The sequence below is a fragment of the Anolis carolinensis genome, chromosome 2 (genome assembly GCF_035594765.1).
Source record: "Anolis carolinensis isolate JA03-04 chromosome 2, rAnoCar3.1.pri, whole genome shotgun sequence".
In the NCBI taxonomy this organism is placed as follows: Eukaryota; Metazoa; Chordata; class Lepidosauria; order Squamata; family Dactyloidae; genus Anolis; species Anolis carolinensis.
This window is the reverse complement of record NC_085842.1, coordinates 194,461,975-194,478,574: the sequence shown is the minus strand read 5'-3', so window position 1 is coordinate 194,478,574 and position 16,600 is coordinate 194,461,975. Positions and strand designations below refer to the sequence as shown.

Genomic DNA, 16,600 nt, shown 5'->3' with positions numbered 1-16,600 from the left:
TGCAAAAAAAAAAAAGCAAGGGTGACGCACACAAGGCGATGAGGAGGGGGCGGCTCCCCCCGAACGCGTGGTCGTGCCCCATTGGCCAGAGCCAGTAGCCAATCAGAAGCGGCCATCTGGGACGCCAACGTTCGGGGGCGCTGCCCAACCCGCCGTCCTTCCGGCCGACCAATGGCAGTGCCCATCCGGCCCGGCGTGAGCAATGGGAACGCGGCGGAGGCGGGCGTTCGGTCCAGCCCGGTATAAAAGGGCAGCGAAAGCACTTCACTGGCCGCAGTCGGTTGCCCTTGTCAGGCTCGAGGGGAAGAGGCTTGTGTGCAGTTGAACTACCACCGGGAGGAAACGACATGGGTCTCTTCTTGGTCTTTTGCTCCATGCTGGCCCTGGCGTCGGCTGGGCCTGCGCAGTACTTCAGGGAGGAATTCGGGGATGCAGGTGAGAAGGGAAAGGAAATGAATGAGGGCCTCCAGGAGGGATGGGTCCAAATGGGGGCCGGAGGGAGGGAGGGGTGAAGGATATTTATGGAGCCGTTCCGTCCAGAGGGACGTTGGAAGGGTAAGATCACAGTAATAGTTCCCCAAGAGGGGTGCAGTAAGGGCCTGGTGAATAAGGGGAGGGGGCTGAAGAAAAGCTGTGCTGAGCCTTAGTGGTTCTTTCTCTTGTCTTCATCGCCCCGCCATCTTGGATTGTGGCCATCAAGGGCTCGGGGAAAGCTATGGTTGGCTCTGTTAACGTTTTAGGCGACGGTGTGACATTGCAATTTCCCCACGTACAACCCCATAGTGGAGATGGTGGCCTTGGAGCTGGAGAGGAATGGGATTTCTCGATGGCAAGCCCTTCCAGTCTGGCACTGAGCTTCCCTTTTTTAGATGGTGGCAAAATGGCTCAGGTTCTGCTGCAGGTAAAGAGTGGCCGAGAAACCTGAATGCCTGGCCAAGCATGTAAAAACGAATGGGAAGGAGGCAACTGACTGCTTTATTTGGGATGGGATGGGGCATTTACTGATGAATTTTTTCTCAAGGGAAGAAAAGGGAGAGCTCTGCTTATGTCCAACCGTTTTTCTTTCCAAGTAGCCATTCATGATGTGTACAATATGTATTGAATTGTAGGTTCTTAGAGTCCAAGAATAAAAACGAATGAGAATATATTTGTATATATATTTGAAGGAGGCAACTGGCTGCATAATTTGGGGAGAGGGGTTGAGTATTTACTGAGGGGGGGCTTTTTCTCAAGGGAAGAAAAGGAAGAGCTCTGCTCATGTCCATCCTGGTGTTTTTTTTCTTTTTCTAAGTAGCCACTCCTGAATTGTGGGTTCTTAAGATCCATTTGGAAGAGGAAATTGAGAATTTGGCAGTCTGTGTGACAGGAAAAAGACTGTTGTGTCTAGTTTAGAAACACTGGGGAGTTGATAATTACAGTGTAATCAATGAGGGCCATGGGGATTGTGAATGTGGGCTAAATAGTTCACTCTGGGATGTCTCGCCACCACACACACATACCGCCTGTTGGCAGAGGATCAAGAGTGACAGGTGTATGTTTCTGCAGTGTGGGACTACACTGAGGGCCCTTCCACACAGCCATATAACCCAGAATATCAAGACAGGAAATCCCAGCATATCTGCTCTGAACTAGGTTATCTGAGGGTCCTTCCAGACTGGCCCTTTATCTGAACCCAGGTTTTCTGTTTATCTGGCAGTGTGGACTCATATAATCCATCTTAAACAGAAAACATGGGATAAGATCCTGTCTGAATTGCCATATATTTCAGTTCAAAGCAAAAAATGTTGGATTTTATTCAGCTGTGTAGAAGGGGCCTGACTCTATAATGTAGAGAAATACTGTCCTTATTTCATAGTAGCTATTTCTCTGCATGTGTACAGTAAAAGCATAGAATATGTCTTTGCAGTGTGAAATAATCTTAGGGCCCTTCCACACTGCCCTTTATCCCAGGGTCTGATCCCAGGTTACTTGCTTTAAACTGGGGTATATGAGCCCCCACTGCCAGATAATCTGGGATCAATTCCTGGGATGTAGAGGCAGTGTGGAAGGAGCCTTAGAGGCAACAGCAATTTGGGGTATAGGTCATTATTAAGACAAGTCTGATAATCGTTTAGTTTGTATAATAAGATGTGGGTCTCTGGTAGATTTGGTTGAATTGGCAATATTGAGGTAAGTCCCTGTGTGTCCTTGAGATGCCAAATCACCTTATTTTCTAAAGAATCCTGTGTCCAACTTGATTTCATGGTGGAGTAATAAATGGAAAAATAAAGGAGTGTCTTCTGGTTTCTGTCTAGAATTTACTGCTTATTTGCATAGGAATGAATACAATTGGGCAGACTGGATAAGCGTATGTTTAGAATTGTGCTGTTAAGGCCTTCCCTTACGCATCAGGATTTTTCATTGCATACATTAGCTAAGCATAAGTTGCAATTCTCTGTCCCAGGATGGCAGCTTTATTCTTTCCTCTTCTGTGGGGAGGAAGTTAATGAGTATGTTTGGCTGATGTTCTTCTTTCGGGGTAGCAAGAAATGTTAGTCTTCCATTTTAAAGTAGAATATCCTAGTAATGTAAAATAGTTGATAGTGTCATCATGTAGTTGGGTCCTCTGTGATACAGTTACACCAGTTTTTTTTATTATGCTTTTGCTTATGCATTTTTGATTGAAGGATATTCTGATCTTATGAAGTAAGGGAAGATAGTATACATTTTAGATTATGGCCTGGCTGTTACTTATATTCACAAAAATACACTTGCTACTCTTACTTGAGTCCTCCTCTTTGGCCATTGGGCATGGTAGTTCCTTTCTATTTTCAGCAGCCCTAGTGCTGTGTGGTGTCCTAAGAGAGTGGTGGGAAGAGCCACGGAATAGGAAAATTGCTTAGTATTAAGCCCCCATACTGTAACAAGTGAGCCATATGGAAAACATGCCTCAGACATGAATCATATTATTAAAAATAGTTGGTGAAAACTGTCATTGAGTTTAGTGAAAGATTTATTTTTGGATTTGTACAGTGGAAACTGACTTCCCTGCTTCAAGTCGTTGTAAATAACAATGTTCGAGCCATGGATTGTACCTAGGTGGCATTACCATCTAAGTGTTATGGCTGATCAAGAATCGGGATAGTTTGGTAATCCACCACATCAACCCTCCACCAGCCTTTTATTTTAGTCATGCTTTAATCTAGCTTGCTTGAACATGAATGGAAACAGTGAATAAACAGAAGATTTAATTGCAACAAAGTGGCTATATAGCTTTCCCAGGAAATACAAAATAGCAGTCAAGATACACTCTTTTTAAAAATTGTAATCTTGTTGCAAAATAGCTCATCACCTGTTGCTTTAAGAAAGACTGTATTTCCCTTGTTATCTTTTTATGAAGTAGAAATCTGTGCAATGTTTAAACCCAAATGATAACCAAAAAAATACAGTGGGTCAACAGAGGTGTTTTTTTTTAATTTATTTCATTAGATGGTTGGACGAGCCGTTGGATAGAATCAAAGCACAAATCAGACTATGGGAAGTTCCTGCTTTCATCTGGTAAATTCTATGGAGATATAGAGAAAGACAAAGGTAAGAAAACATGATGGAAGGTGTGTCTTCATTCAGTGAGAGGTAGAATCCTCAAACAGGAAGTGCTAACTGTAATGCTGTAAAAGTTAACCTGAGTCCCCTTCTACATTGCCATATAAAATCCAGATTATTTTCTTTGAACTGGATTATATCGCAGCAGAGAAGGGGCCTGACTAAACATTGCTAACTTCACTGGATAGAAGCAGTCTTAACAACATACAATGCCCTTTTCTGAATATTAATTTGTTAGAATTGTATTGTAGTGATCAGACTTGCTTTATGAATTTTGTATCTTATTCATCAAGTGACACAAAATGGCATTCTGGTGCACTTTGGCTTCTAATATGATGGGTGAAGTTCCTCCAGCCATTAAAAGAACTGTTTCTACAATCATACCTTTTAGTTCTCTAGTCTGTTTGGAGCTAATGTGTGGTTTGATGAAGGTATTAAATGTGTCTCTTGTCTTCCCAGGACTTCAGACAAGCCAGGATGCTCGTTTCTATGCTATCTCTGCCCATTTTGAGCCCTTCAGCAACAAGGACAAGACCCTTGTGGTGCAGTTTACGGTAAAGCATGAACAAAACATTGACTGTGGAGGTGGCTATGTAAAACTCTTCCCTTCAACCCTGAACCAAGAGGATATGCATGGGGACTCTGAATACAACATCATGTTTGGTTAGTAGTTTCTTGGATGGCTTGCATGCTTGACATTTATCTATGGGGTTGTCTTGTCCAGTACTGCTTAGTCTGTAATATTATTGCAACCTTTGTCTAGATATTGCTGTAGGTTCAAGCAGTCCTGAGAATGTATGTTTGTGACTACTATAAAGGGGTGGTATTGGGCGTGCATGGATATCTTGTTAACCTTGTATGTTAGCCTCAATATTGTGCTTAATTTGGGTGGGGGGGGGGGGGTATCACCGTTTCTTGCACTTGTTCCATTTGCTGTCTTCCATAAATCCCAGTCCTGTGTAACACCAGTAAGATTGTTTTCCCTGAAGACTAAATACTGTGCAAGTTAGGGAAGAGCAGCTGCTTAATATGCCACTGGGAAGCCCTGCTCTTTTGTTCCCACCAACCCAGCTTGCGATGGATGTGGGACTGAGATAAGGTTCTCAGGTTCATCCTGGGAGATGCGATCAGCCAAATAGCCTGGACCTGAGCAGTCTAGGGTTTAACGGTCATAATCAGCACTTTGAATTGTGCCCAAAAATAAACTGACAGCCAGTGGAGCAAAGGGGATTGTCCCACTACCTGTAGGGGCCCCAGTTAGCAACCTGGCTGCAGCTCTTTGCAGTTTCTGAACACACTTCAAAAGCAGTCCCATGTAGAGAACATTGCAGTAATCCAAATAGAATGTAACTAAGTATAAGGCATGACCAGATCCAGCCCAATTGCTTCATGTTGGGAAGGGTTGTCATAGTGAAATAGTTTTGATTCTCCTATAATCAGATTTCTTGAAAGTTTTTCTTTCTTCCAATGTAGGTCCAGATATCTGTGGCCCTGGCACCAAGAAAGTTCATGTCATTTTCAACTACAAAGGCAAAAATGTCTTGATCAATAAGGACATCCGTTGTAAAGTGAGTATCTATCAATGTAAAGTGTGTGTTAGACTGAGGCATGTCCAGAGGGGAGGATATTAGGAAGAAATATGATAGCCTTCCTCAAGTATTCAAAGTGTTACCATCTATCCAATTAAAGTTCTGGTGAACATGGCTCTAGGGAAGAAAGTGTGTTAACTTTAAATACCATTTCTTTTGACAGGATGATGAATTCACCCATCTCTATACTCTGATTGTTCGACCTGATAACACTTATGAGGTAAAGATTGACAATAACAAAGTTGAATCTGGCAGCTTGGAGGAGGACTGGGATTTCCTGCCTCCTAAGAAAATCAAGGATCCAGAGGCCAAGAAACCTGATGACTGGGATGAAAGGGCTAAGATAGATGACCCTGAAGACACAAAGCCAGAGGTCAGTGGATGCTAATACTGTTGCAGTAAAATATTTGTCATTTGAGAATAAGCAAAATGAGTAGACCTGTACCCCAAGAGATTGCAGAAACAACTATAAGTTGAGGACAGAGATGGTGGTCTTTGTCGACATTGAGGGAAGAAATGGCAACACAGAGATGGTAGTTGATGGCTGTGTTAAAGACTGAAGGGAGGCAGTATTTAGATTTGAGGATATCTTCCTTAACAATCCTGGGTGTTCTTAATTCTTCCTACAGGACTGGGACAAACCAGAACATATTCCTGATCCTGATGCCAAGAAGCCTGAGGACTGGGATGAAGAGATGGATGGAGAGTGGGAGCCACCAGTGATCCAGAACCCGGAATACAAGGTGAGGGTCATAAAAGTGACAGTGTTTGATTGTTTATTTTGAAGATTCCGCTAATTCACAAGTGTAAAAGAGGACCATCTTAGGGGCATGTTTTCTTGTAAAGCAGAATACAGCCTCTAAATTGATATGTGTAGTAGGTTTGTTTTCCTAAATATAAATAGCCTTTTTTTTTCTTTTGGGAATAATTTTGGTTTGGGGAAAATATATTTGGGCATAGACTAGATTTCTTCAGTGGGTCTTTTTGTGGTTATGAATGCTTATCTCTATTTTAAACAGATCTCCCTGCAAAAAAGCATGGAGAAGTGAGTGGCGTCTCCAGACTTTGTTGAACTAAAACACCTATCAGCCGTAACCAAGGAAGCAGTTGCAATTCTAGTATTTCTGGGTGGGCCAAAAGTTGTCTACCTGATTAGAATTGGGATTTAAAGCTCTTAAGAAAATGAAAGATCCACCAGAGGCAAATAAAGGGCCAAGTTAGGTGATCCTGAAGACACAAAACCAGTGGTCAAGTGGGTGTTGATAGTGTTCCAAAAACAGTGAGAACATAATTGGTGATTTCCCCCTGAAGTGACTGAAGAAAAATGGGAGTGAAATACAATTTTAAAGTGATAAATATTTTAGTTCAAAATTCCTTATTCAAGTGTTTATCATGAAAATACCTACGAGATTTTGGATTTCTTGTTTCCAGGGAGAGTGGAAACCTCGTCAGATTGACAACCCCAACTACAAAGGAAAATGGATCCACCCTGAGATAGATAATCCTGAGTACACACCTGATTCTAACCTATATTCCTATGAGAACTTTGGTGTTATTGGCTTGGACTTGTGGCAGGTGAGTGGTCTTCTGTTTCCTGAGACACTGTATAAAATAAAGCCAACAACTGTTCATTTATCGCCTCAAATCACTAGAAAGTTAAGAGGTGTGTTGTATGCAAAAAAAGAACTTTTCACACTTTTATGTTAGAGAGGTGTTTTGTAATCCTTTACAATGACATTATCAAAAACACATGATAAATAATGACTAGCTAGCTTGATTTTAGTGAGTCTTCATAAGCATTACTGTATTTAGTTTCAGCACAGTAAAAACAAAACAATACTTGACAAATAAAGTAGATGCCACAGATAAGACTTGAAGATCTGTTTCAACATAGTTGATCCTTTTAGTCTTCTGAAGCATTTTACATTTTTAGATAGTAAGCACTTTTTGGATATTTTTTAACAGGAAGAGAGTAAAGTGGTTCAAATAGAATTAATATAAATCAACTTCAGAACTACAACTACAGAAAACATACAGGCCAGTTTTTCAAATTAAGAACATAATGGAAGAGATAAAATACTTCGTTCTATATTATGGATTCATATCATGAAATAATCAGTGATAGTCCAGAATTCAAAGATCTAACAATGTTAGTCTGGAGTAGTATGTTGTAGTACCTTTGAGACAGAGAAAGAAGTTGGTAATGTAAGCTTCCTAGAACTTAGTAGTTCAATTCCCATTATGAGCCAATCAGTATAGAAGCTTTTGTTAATGCTTTTATTGTCTGCCATTGTGTACTTATTTGGACTAAAGCGTATGGACCCATGAAACCTCATGAAAACTAGTCTTATTTTAGCCAGGAAAACTGCAAATAAGCTTCTTCCTTTTCTCATTTTTAGTCTGAAGAAAGCTTATTCAAACCTTGTTGTTAGCATTGGAATTCTCATTTCACCAAATTCAATGAGGAGGCATGGGGGTTTGTTCGATGTAGCACTGCAGTTTTCTTTTGCGTGTTCTGACCTTTTAAATCACATGTCACATGGAAAGCTTTGTAGCTTTGGAGATAACTGTTTGATATGGTTAATGACAATTCTTTAATGATCCTTCATTTTGTAGCATTGACTCTTCTATGCTAGAAGAAGGGGTTGGTCAAAGAAACTGTGTTGCCCACCAGGGATGGTGTTGAAACAAAAGCTTTCTCCCATAAAAGTTTTCCCACATTGTATGATATTTGGGAGTTCACATTTGGTATTGTCACCATTGAATGAACATTTCATGGGGATATGAATGAGTGACTACTTTTTCAATGCCTTGATCTTGCCATGGGGAAGGAAGATTGCCTCCCTTTCTCTTGGTATTATCAAGCAGGTAGGTATTTGCAATAAGAGACATGTCTCTGGCATGTAAACAAATCTGCTAAAGGCAATTCTATTGATTGGGTGCTCGCTATGTTACTAGGTTTGTGTTTTTTAAAATATTATATATTATTCAAGGTGGAAAATTAGAGCTAATTGTTTTTCCTGTTTATTTCAGGTCAAGTCTGGCACAATATTTGATAATTTCCTGATCACAGATGATGAAAAGTTTGCTGAGGAAGTTGGCAATGAAACTTGGGGTGCCACTAAGGTGAGGCATTTCACTTGTCTGGTAGAAAAGAGCCAGCCGTAATCTCTAGCTCATTGTGTTACCTAGATTACCTAACTTCATAAAATTGGTAAATTTAAAATCTTCATCTTTGTCACAAACCAGCCATTTACATGCTAAACAGAGGCTGTTGTAAATCATTTGATTTTTTTTGTGAGATGATTTTGGTGAAATCCTTTTCTTTGAAATCACATCTGAATTCAGAAAAAGTCCATGCCTTGCATAAAGCTGTAAATTCTAGTCTCCTATTCCCAACAATAGCCCAGTCACATGGCTCTCAAAACATTCAAGCAGAATATGAAGATGCTTTTTCACAATGGTCTTGGGGGTATATGATCTGACTATGGAAGTTCATTACTAAATGTAATGAACTATACCGCGCATTTCATCACTTTTATGTGTGGGTCGACTATTATACGGTGGTGACTATTGGGGGGAGAACTTTTGCTGCATAATAGTTCCTTTGAGGGGACAGGTGTGTAGGGGAGTGAGTTCACCTGCCCTTTTCTTAGAGCTGTGGGGCTTGACTCTTCTCCCAGCCAAAAGAGCAGTCATCCGTAATTCACTCGCCCAGTTGAGTGAACAGAAACTGCAGGAAAAGCAAAATACTAGTTTTGCTTTCCCCAAAAGGGGGTGTAACTATTATGTAATAGTGACTCTTAACACAATACAGGTAATTCTCAGCATTCTTCACAATTAGCCTAAGACTCCTGTGAGTTGCTGTTCAACTTTTGGAGTGCCATGCAGTTCATCACTGTCACAGAGACTTAGAGCTTATCCAACAGTACTACTTTTAATACAATTGGGAGTGGGCACAATGCCATCAGCCAGAGGCCCAAGAGTCCCATCATCCTTCATATGTGTAGACAACCAATATTGGTTGATAAATTATCCAGCTTCTAGGGAACCCACACTTTGGCCACCACTGTTGTTTTCAGTGGTATTTGATTGATGGCCTCTGTAATTACCCTTGTTCAGTTCATATGTTTCCCTTTAAATTGGCAATAGGATGCTGAGAAGAAAATGAAAGAGCAACAGGACGAGGAACTACGAAAGACCCAGGAGGAAGAAGATAAGAAGAAGAAGGAGGAGGATGGCGAAGATGAGACTGAAGGGGAAGACAATGAGGAGGAGGAAGATGAGGAGGAGGAGGAAGAAGAAAAGGAAGAAGAGGAAGAAACAGAGGGCCCGCTGAAGGATGAGCTGTGATGGAGGGTTGCTGGGTGTGCTTTTTGGCAGAGCCTCACCCTGGACCTGTACCACGCAGTCAGTCCGCTTGGTTGAACCCAACTAAGGAGAGGGGATAACAGTAATGTCTCTATGAGACACAAGAACTTTCTTTTTTTATTGGTGTGTTTGTTTGTCTTAACCCCCTTCCCAAATACCATCCAATTATTCATTCATGTCAGTAGATGGGAAACTAGCACCTGCATCCTAAGAAGGCTAATTTGTAGGAATTACTACAACCCTTTGAAACGGGGGAAGATACCATTGACCCTTCTTTTTTTAAAAAAGGTAGTCACTTTTTCACTGAAAGTTTGTCTCTGGTGGCCCTCCATAAATTAATTTTCAAAAAGCAGATTTTTCCCCCCTTCCAGAGATTTTCCCTTTACTTTGATGGTACAAAGAAATATCAAATAGTTTTTTATTTGCAATTTTTGATGAGCATGCTGGGTGAGAAGATGCGGCTTCTTCTATGTCTCCAAAAAAGTTGAGGCAACTGGTATTTTATATCTCATTCTAGGGAGAATATGGAGTAACAGCCCTTTGTGCATCAGACAAATCAGTTTGTGACTTTTTAAAATCAAACTTTCACCCTGGTTAGACCTATTCCCATGGTGAGTTAGGTGCCAGCATTGCAGAAATTCAGTTTGCGCTATCAACTTGAGATGGGAAATAATTTCTGCTTTGTGTCCAAAAATGTATCTTCACACAGATTGAGGGATGAAGTTGGGGGGGGGGGGCTTCTGGAGGCAGAGACTTAACACCAGAGGGGGGTCATCTCACTTGTTCACACTTGAATGTATGAAAGATTGAAGACAATTTCTATTAAATTAAACTTATGTCTGGCCCATACACGATTTGTGTTGTCTTAATTACTTAAATGTGGGTGGAATCTTCCGTGAGGGTCAGGTAAATAAAAAATGGTCATTTGTAGTGATTATATCTTCCTATAAAGCCAGGGTGACTTTGGGAGAAAATCTATAAAATATTGTACACATTGTATCTTAATATCTGCTTCCAGCATGCGCCAATTATGTACATCACATAGTTTAAATACTCAGCAAAATTGAAATAGCTTCCAACTCTGCCCCACTTTGGTCCTTGGCACTAGAAATGACATGAGGATTTTGGCAATGCCTTTGCAACAGCTGGAGGTAAGCACGAAGTGATATAGGTGCATAGTCTTTCCTGAAGAAGGAAAACCTTGACAGTGGTATGCACGGCAAGTTCAGCTGGATGGCAAGCAAATCCTGGTGGAGAAGTCGGAGACATCCTATCAGTTAACGCCAAACACTGTCACAACCTTCCTTACAGGGCCTGGCTGTGGTGCAAAGTGGGTAACACATGCATTTTAAAACAACCAGTAATGTCATAATTGTGCAGTTTTATTTCTCTTCAGTTTAAACAATTCATAGCTAAAATGGTAACAATTATCTTTGAAGGGAAAGAGGCCTGCTTCTATTTGTCACTGAAAACTTTGAGAGCAAATATGAATAGTGGCAATCCCCAAGGTATGGATGAGATGGGTTCTGCAGGCACATTATGTTAAATGTGTGAGTTGAAACAGGTACGTTTTTGAAGTGTAACTATTAAACTCATCCTTTGATGTTTGCTTTATGTATTTTAGAGAAATGCAGTTTTAATGTGGATCTTCTATAGAATTACAGTGTTTCCCTCACATATCGCAGGGGTTAGGTTCCAGGACCACCCGCAATAAGTGAAAATCCGCGAAGTAGGGATGCTATATTTATTTTAATATTTATAATTATTTTAGTTATACACTATTTTAAGTCTTTATCAACCAATTGTGTGTTGATAAATCACCGCCTTCTCCCATTGTGGCTTGGGCTCCTTTTCTCTCCCTTTGGCTTCTCCTTCTTCCCTTCCTTAGGCTGTAAATTGTAATTTTTTATGATTTATAATAGTCTTTTAGAGTTTATTGAAAAACCGCAAAACGGCGAATTGCAGAGTAGTGAGGGAACACTGCATGTGTATTTGTTGAATTTTTTTGCAATGCTCAAGTTTTTAATTGTACCTGTTCCTATAAATATGTGTGTATAGACGTATATAAGCATAGGGAAGGGTTAACACCCCTAAAGGGTTTGTTTTCCTGTCTGTCCCTATGACCTTTGGATTCTGGAAAATTTGGCTTGTTGTGGAAACAAAGATTGGAGATAAAGATTCAGTGGAGAAATCCTTTCCCCATGATAACTTTCAGGGGTAGATTTCTCTCACTTCTTGATGTTACACCCCAGTTATTAACGATGTGTCATTTGTAAGTCAGGTTTTTGTAACTTGGGAAACTGCCTGTGTATCACTAGTTGCCGTCTGCTGTTGATAGTGCTGCAGTGCCCATCCATAATCCCATATATACTCCAAATGAGCTATTATGTGTGGTCCCACAAGGTACCATTGTACCCCAATGCTCTTGAATATATGAAGCTTCTGGGAGAACATCCATAAGTATGGGGCAGGGTGTTACCAGTATGCTGATGAAACCCAAATTATTTCTCCATGCCTTCCAAAACTGCTTCGGCTATGGTTAGTGTGTCCGAATAAATGCCTGGAGCAGGTAATGGGCTGGATGAGAAAAAAAAATGAATCTAGAAAAAACAGGTGCTTGCCATCAAGCTGGGGTTAGAAGTGTTTCAACCAGTTCTGGAGGGGGTTTAACACTCGTTAAAGACTGCTCGCAGCTTGGGAGTAATGAATCCAGGCAAAGTACAAGGTGTTGGTTTTGACCTTTAAAGCCTTACATGTTTTGGGTCAGATTACCTAAAGAATCACCTTCTCCCATACAATCCACCCCATACACTTTGGTCTTCTGGGAGGCATCTGCGCCAACCAGCCTGAACCCGACTAGCAACTATCACCCAGAGGACCTTTTAATCAGCTGCCTATGACTGGAACAACCTGCCGAAGAACAACAACTAAATGAGTTGTCCGGAATTTAAAAACCATGTAAAGACCTATCTCTTCTGGCAGACCTACCCAGTTTTTAAACATGAATTTAAAGTGTCCTTTATTTGATTTGATTTGTGTGTTTTAGTATGTATTTTGTAGTTACGCTTTTGTGCGTAACTTTTATGGAGATACATTTTGGTGTGTGTTTGTAGTGTTTTTGCTGTGCTTAAGTATTTTAATTGTTTTGTAACCCACCTCGAACCATGAGGAAAGGCGGGTAAGAAAATAATATAATAATAAATATAATGCAGCAACACGCTGCATTATATGGTCAGTATAGAATTGTGTAACATGATCATATAATGGCAGTATCGATGGGGGTCTAACATACTTGTCCAGCGCAGTTCTACTGAGACAAGGTTTTATTTATCATGTCAAAAGAAAATTGAGAATACAATTACAATGTATAAAAAAACCACAAAGTTAAAAATTTGGCATTTTAAATTTCCTTTGAGTAGAATCTTGCCACTTTGAGTGCCTCTCACTGTAAGGTCCTCCATTGTGCATGTGGCAGGGCCCAGACTGCATTGTAGTAAGAGGTCTGTGGTTTGCTCTTCTCCACACTCTCATGTCGTGATCCACTTTGTAACCCTATTTCTTAAGATTAGTTCTGCATCTCATGGTACCAGAGCGCAGTCTGTTCAGCACCTTCCAAGTCATCTGTGTACCCAGGAGGGAGTTTCTCATCTGGTCTCAGCCACTGATTATAAAAAGGTTCTGGGTTATAAAAAGGTAAAGGTTTTCCCCTGACATTTAGTCCAGTCGTGTCTGACTGGGGGTTGGTGCTCATCTCCATTACTAAGCCGAAGAGCCGGTGTTGTCCGTAGACACCTCCAAGGTCATGTGGCTGGCATGACTGTATAGAGTGCCGTTACCTTCCCGCCGGAGCGGTACCTATTGATCTACTCACATTTGCATGTTTTCGAACTGCTAGGTTGCCAGAAGCTGGGGCTAACAGCGGGCACTCACTCCGTTCCCCGGATTTGAACTGCGACCCTTTGGTCCACAAGTTCAGCAGCTCAGTGCTTTAACACGCTGCGCCACCAGGGTTTTAACCTGCCACTTTCGGACTCTTGCTTGCCGAGTTCCTGTATCTTTGTTGAACTTAGGAAGCTATTTCTTGATTTAAGACACTGACATGCTGGCTGATATCCGAACAGAGGATGGGCTGGAGACATCAATGCCTTGGACCTTTCACTGCTGGCTGCTACTTCCTGATGGATGTCACGTGGCGCAATACCAGCTAAATAGTATAATTTCTCTAGCAGTGTTGTCAATACAACAATTTCTCTAGCGGTCCTGTGATAATGCAACATGTCTCATTAAGAGCCATGTCCACTTTTAATGTGGTGGGATGTATTCCACACTGGGCATGCATTATTCAGCAACAGTAGCAAAGCGCAAGGAATTACTGTGCGGCATTCCATGGACACCAATATTAAAAGACAAGGGAGTTAAGGATGATGGGAGTTTTTAAAAAGTGAAATACTCAAGGCGCAAATGCAAACAGTGCCAACAAAAAAAAAAAAGACAAGTGCAAAGAAGCCAGAATGGATGTCCAAAGAACTTCTAACCGAGCTAAGACTCAAAAGTGACATGCACAAGAAGTGGAAAAGGGGAGAAATCACCAAAGAAGAACTCAAATGTATAGCCAACACCTGTAGGGAAAAGGTTTGCAAGACTAAAGTGCAAAATGAACTTAGGCTTGCCAGGGACATAAAAAACAAAAAAGGCTTTTTTTGCTTACGTTGGTAGAAAAAGGAAGAACAAGGAGGCGATAGGGCCACTGCGAGGAGAAGATGGTGACAGGGGATAGGGAAAAGGCAGAACTACTTAATGCCTTCTTTGCCTCGGTCTTCTCACAAAAAGAAAGCCATCTTCAACCTCAGCAACATGGAATGGACGAAGGATTGGGGGAAATCCAATCCCAAATAGGGATTGTCCAGGAACACCTGGCCGCTCTAAACAAATTCAAGTCGCCAGGGCCAGATCAGCTACATCCAAGAGTATTGAAGGAACTAGCAGAAGTTATTTCAGAACCACTGACAATTATCTTCGAGAGTTCTTGGAGAACGGGAGAAGTCCCAGCAGATTGGAGGAGGGTGAATGTGGTCCCTATCTTCAAGAAGGGAAAAAAGAACGACCCAAACAATTATCGTCCGGTCAGCCTCACATCGATACCAGGCAAGATTCTGGAAAAGATCATTAAGGAAGTGGTCTGCGAACACTTAGAAACAAACGCGGTCATTGCTAATAGTCAACACGGATTTACCAAAAAGTCATGCCAGACTAATCTGATCTCTTTTTTCGATAGAGTTACGGGTTGGGTCGATATAGGGAATGCTGTGGATGTAGCGTACCTGGATTTCAGTAAGGCCTTTGACAAAGTCCCCCATGACCTTCTGGCAAACAAACTAGTAAAATGTGGGCTAGACAAAACTATGGTTAGGTGGATCTGTAATTGGCTAAGCAAACGAACCCAAAGGGTGCTCACCAATACGTTGTCTTCATCTTGGAAAGAAGTCACGAGTGGAGTGCCGCAGGGTTCCGTCCTGGGCCCGGTTCTGTTCAACATCTTTATTAACGACTTAGACGAAGGGTTAGAAGGCACGATCAACAAATTTGCAGATGACACCAAACTGGGAGGGATAGCCAACACTCCAGAAGACAGGAGCAGAATTCAAAACAATCTTGACAGACTAGAGAGATGGGCCGAAACTAACAAAATGAAGTTCAACAGGGACAAATGCAAGATACTTCACTTTGGCCGAAAAAATGTAATGCAAAGATACAGAATGGGGGACGTCTGGCTTGACAGCAGTATGTGCGAAAAAGACCTTGGAGTCCTCGTGGACAACAAGTTAAACATGAGCCAACAATGTGATGCGGCAGCTAAAAAAGCCAACGGGATTCTGGCCTGCATAAATAGGGGTACAGCATCTAGATCCAGGAAAGTCTATTCTGCCTTGGTCAGACCACACCTGGAATACTATGTCCAATTCTGGGCACCGCAGCTGAAGGGAGATGTTGACAAGCTGGAAAGTGTCCAGAGGAGGGCGACTAAAATGATTAATGGTCTGGAGAACAAGCCCTATGAGGAGCGGCTTAAAGAGCTGGGCATGTTTAGCCTGCAGAAGAGATGGCTGAGAGGAGACATGATAGCCATGTACAAATATGTGAGGGGAAGTCATAGGGAGGAGGGAGCAAGCTTGTTTTCTGCTGCCCTGGAGACTAGGACACGGAACAATGGCTTCAAACTACAGGAAAGGAGATTCCACCTGAACATCAGGAAGAACTTCCTCACTGTGAGGGCTGTTCGGCATTGGAACTCTCTCCCCCGGACTGTGGTGGAGGCTCCTTCTTTGGAGGCTTTTAAACAGAGGCTGGATGGCCATATGTCGGGGGTGCTTTGAATGAGATTTCCTGCTTCTTAGCGGGGGGTTGGACTAGATGAGGTCTCTTCCAACTCTACTATTCTATGATTCTATGCAAGGGCAGATGTCTTCACTGTGTCTGGTTGTGATCCCCAGGTTGTGCTAGTCAGCATTCGTATGATATTATTTCTAGCACTCACTTTTTGCTTGATAGTCAAGCAATGCTTCTTGTAAGTCAGAGCATGATCTAGAGTTACTCCCAAGTATTTTGGTGTGCTGCAATGCTCCAGTGGGATTCCTTCCCAGAGCTTGAGATGCTTGTCCGTTCTTGTTATGGAAAAGAAATTGAGTTCCAAATAGGATGTGCTGATTTATTTTTGATGCTGAAGCCATCCTTTAGAGGCTTTATATAAATGTTGTGACCAATGTCGGCAGCAGCTTATCATGGAAAATACATTCTCCCCCATGAATTCCTGAATGTCATCATCTTCTAGAGTTCATATCTGTGAAAGAAGATATGTTATTGCTTCACATCTTGACTGGAGCAGTACTTACTTGGGCGATCCCTCATTGTCCAAGTATGATGGCCTTCCAAGTGCAGTGTCCTGGCAGTGGATACATAAGTGGCTGTAGAACCCGATTCTTGACCCGCATGTTCTTCCACAGTGAGGATATTGGTTTCCAGGTGGAAGGCTGTCCTGGTCAAGGTTGGCTTGACGCACC

At 41.8% G+C, this 16,600-nt stretch overlaps 1 protein-coding gene across 1 annotated transcript; it reads left to right on the top strand.

Annotated features, from left to right (window-relative positions):
• The first annotated feature begins 254 nt into the window (after positions 1 to 254).
• On the top strand, positions 255 to 10,391 carry calr (calreticulin). The gene is made up of 9 exons (XM_062971464.1): positions 255 to 435; positions 3,469 to 3,570; positions 4,042 to 4,245; positions 5,056 to 5,150; positions 5,335 to 5,544; positions 5,801 to 5,914; positions 6,603 to 6,746; positions 8,205 to 8,297; positions 9,324 to 10,391. The coding sequence occupies exons 1-9, from the start codon at positions 348 to 350 to the stop codon at positions 9,522 to 9,524; spliced, it is 1,251 nt and encodes a 416-aa protein (XP_062827534.1). The 5' UTR covers positions 255 to 347; the 3' UTR covers positions 9,525 to 10,391.
• Positions 10,392 to 16,600: the final 6,209 nt, after the last annotated feature.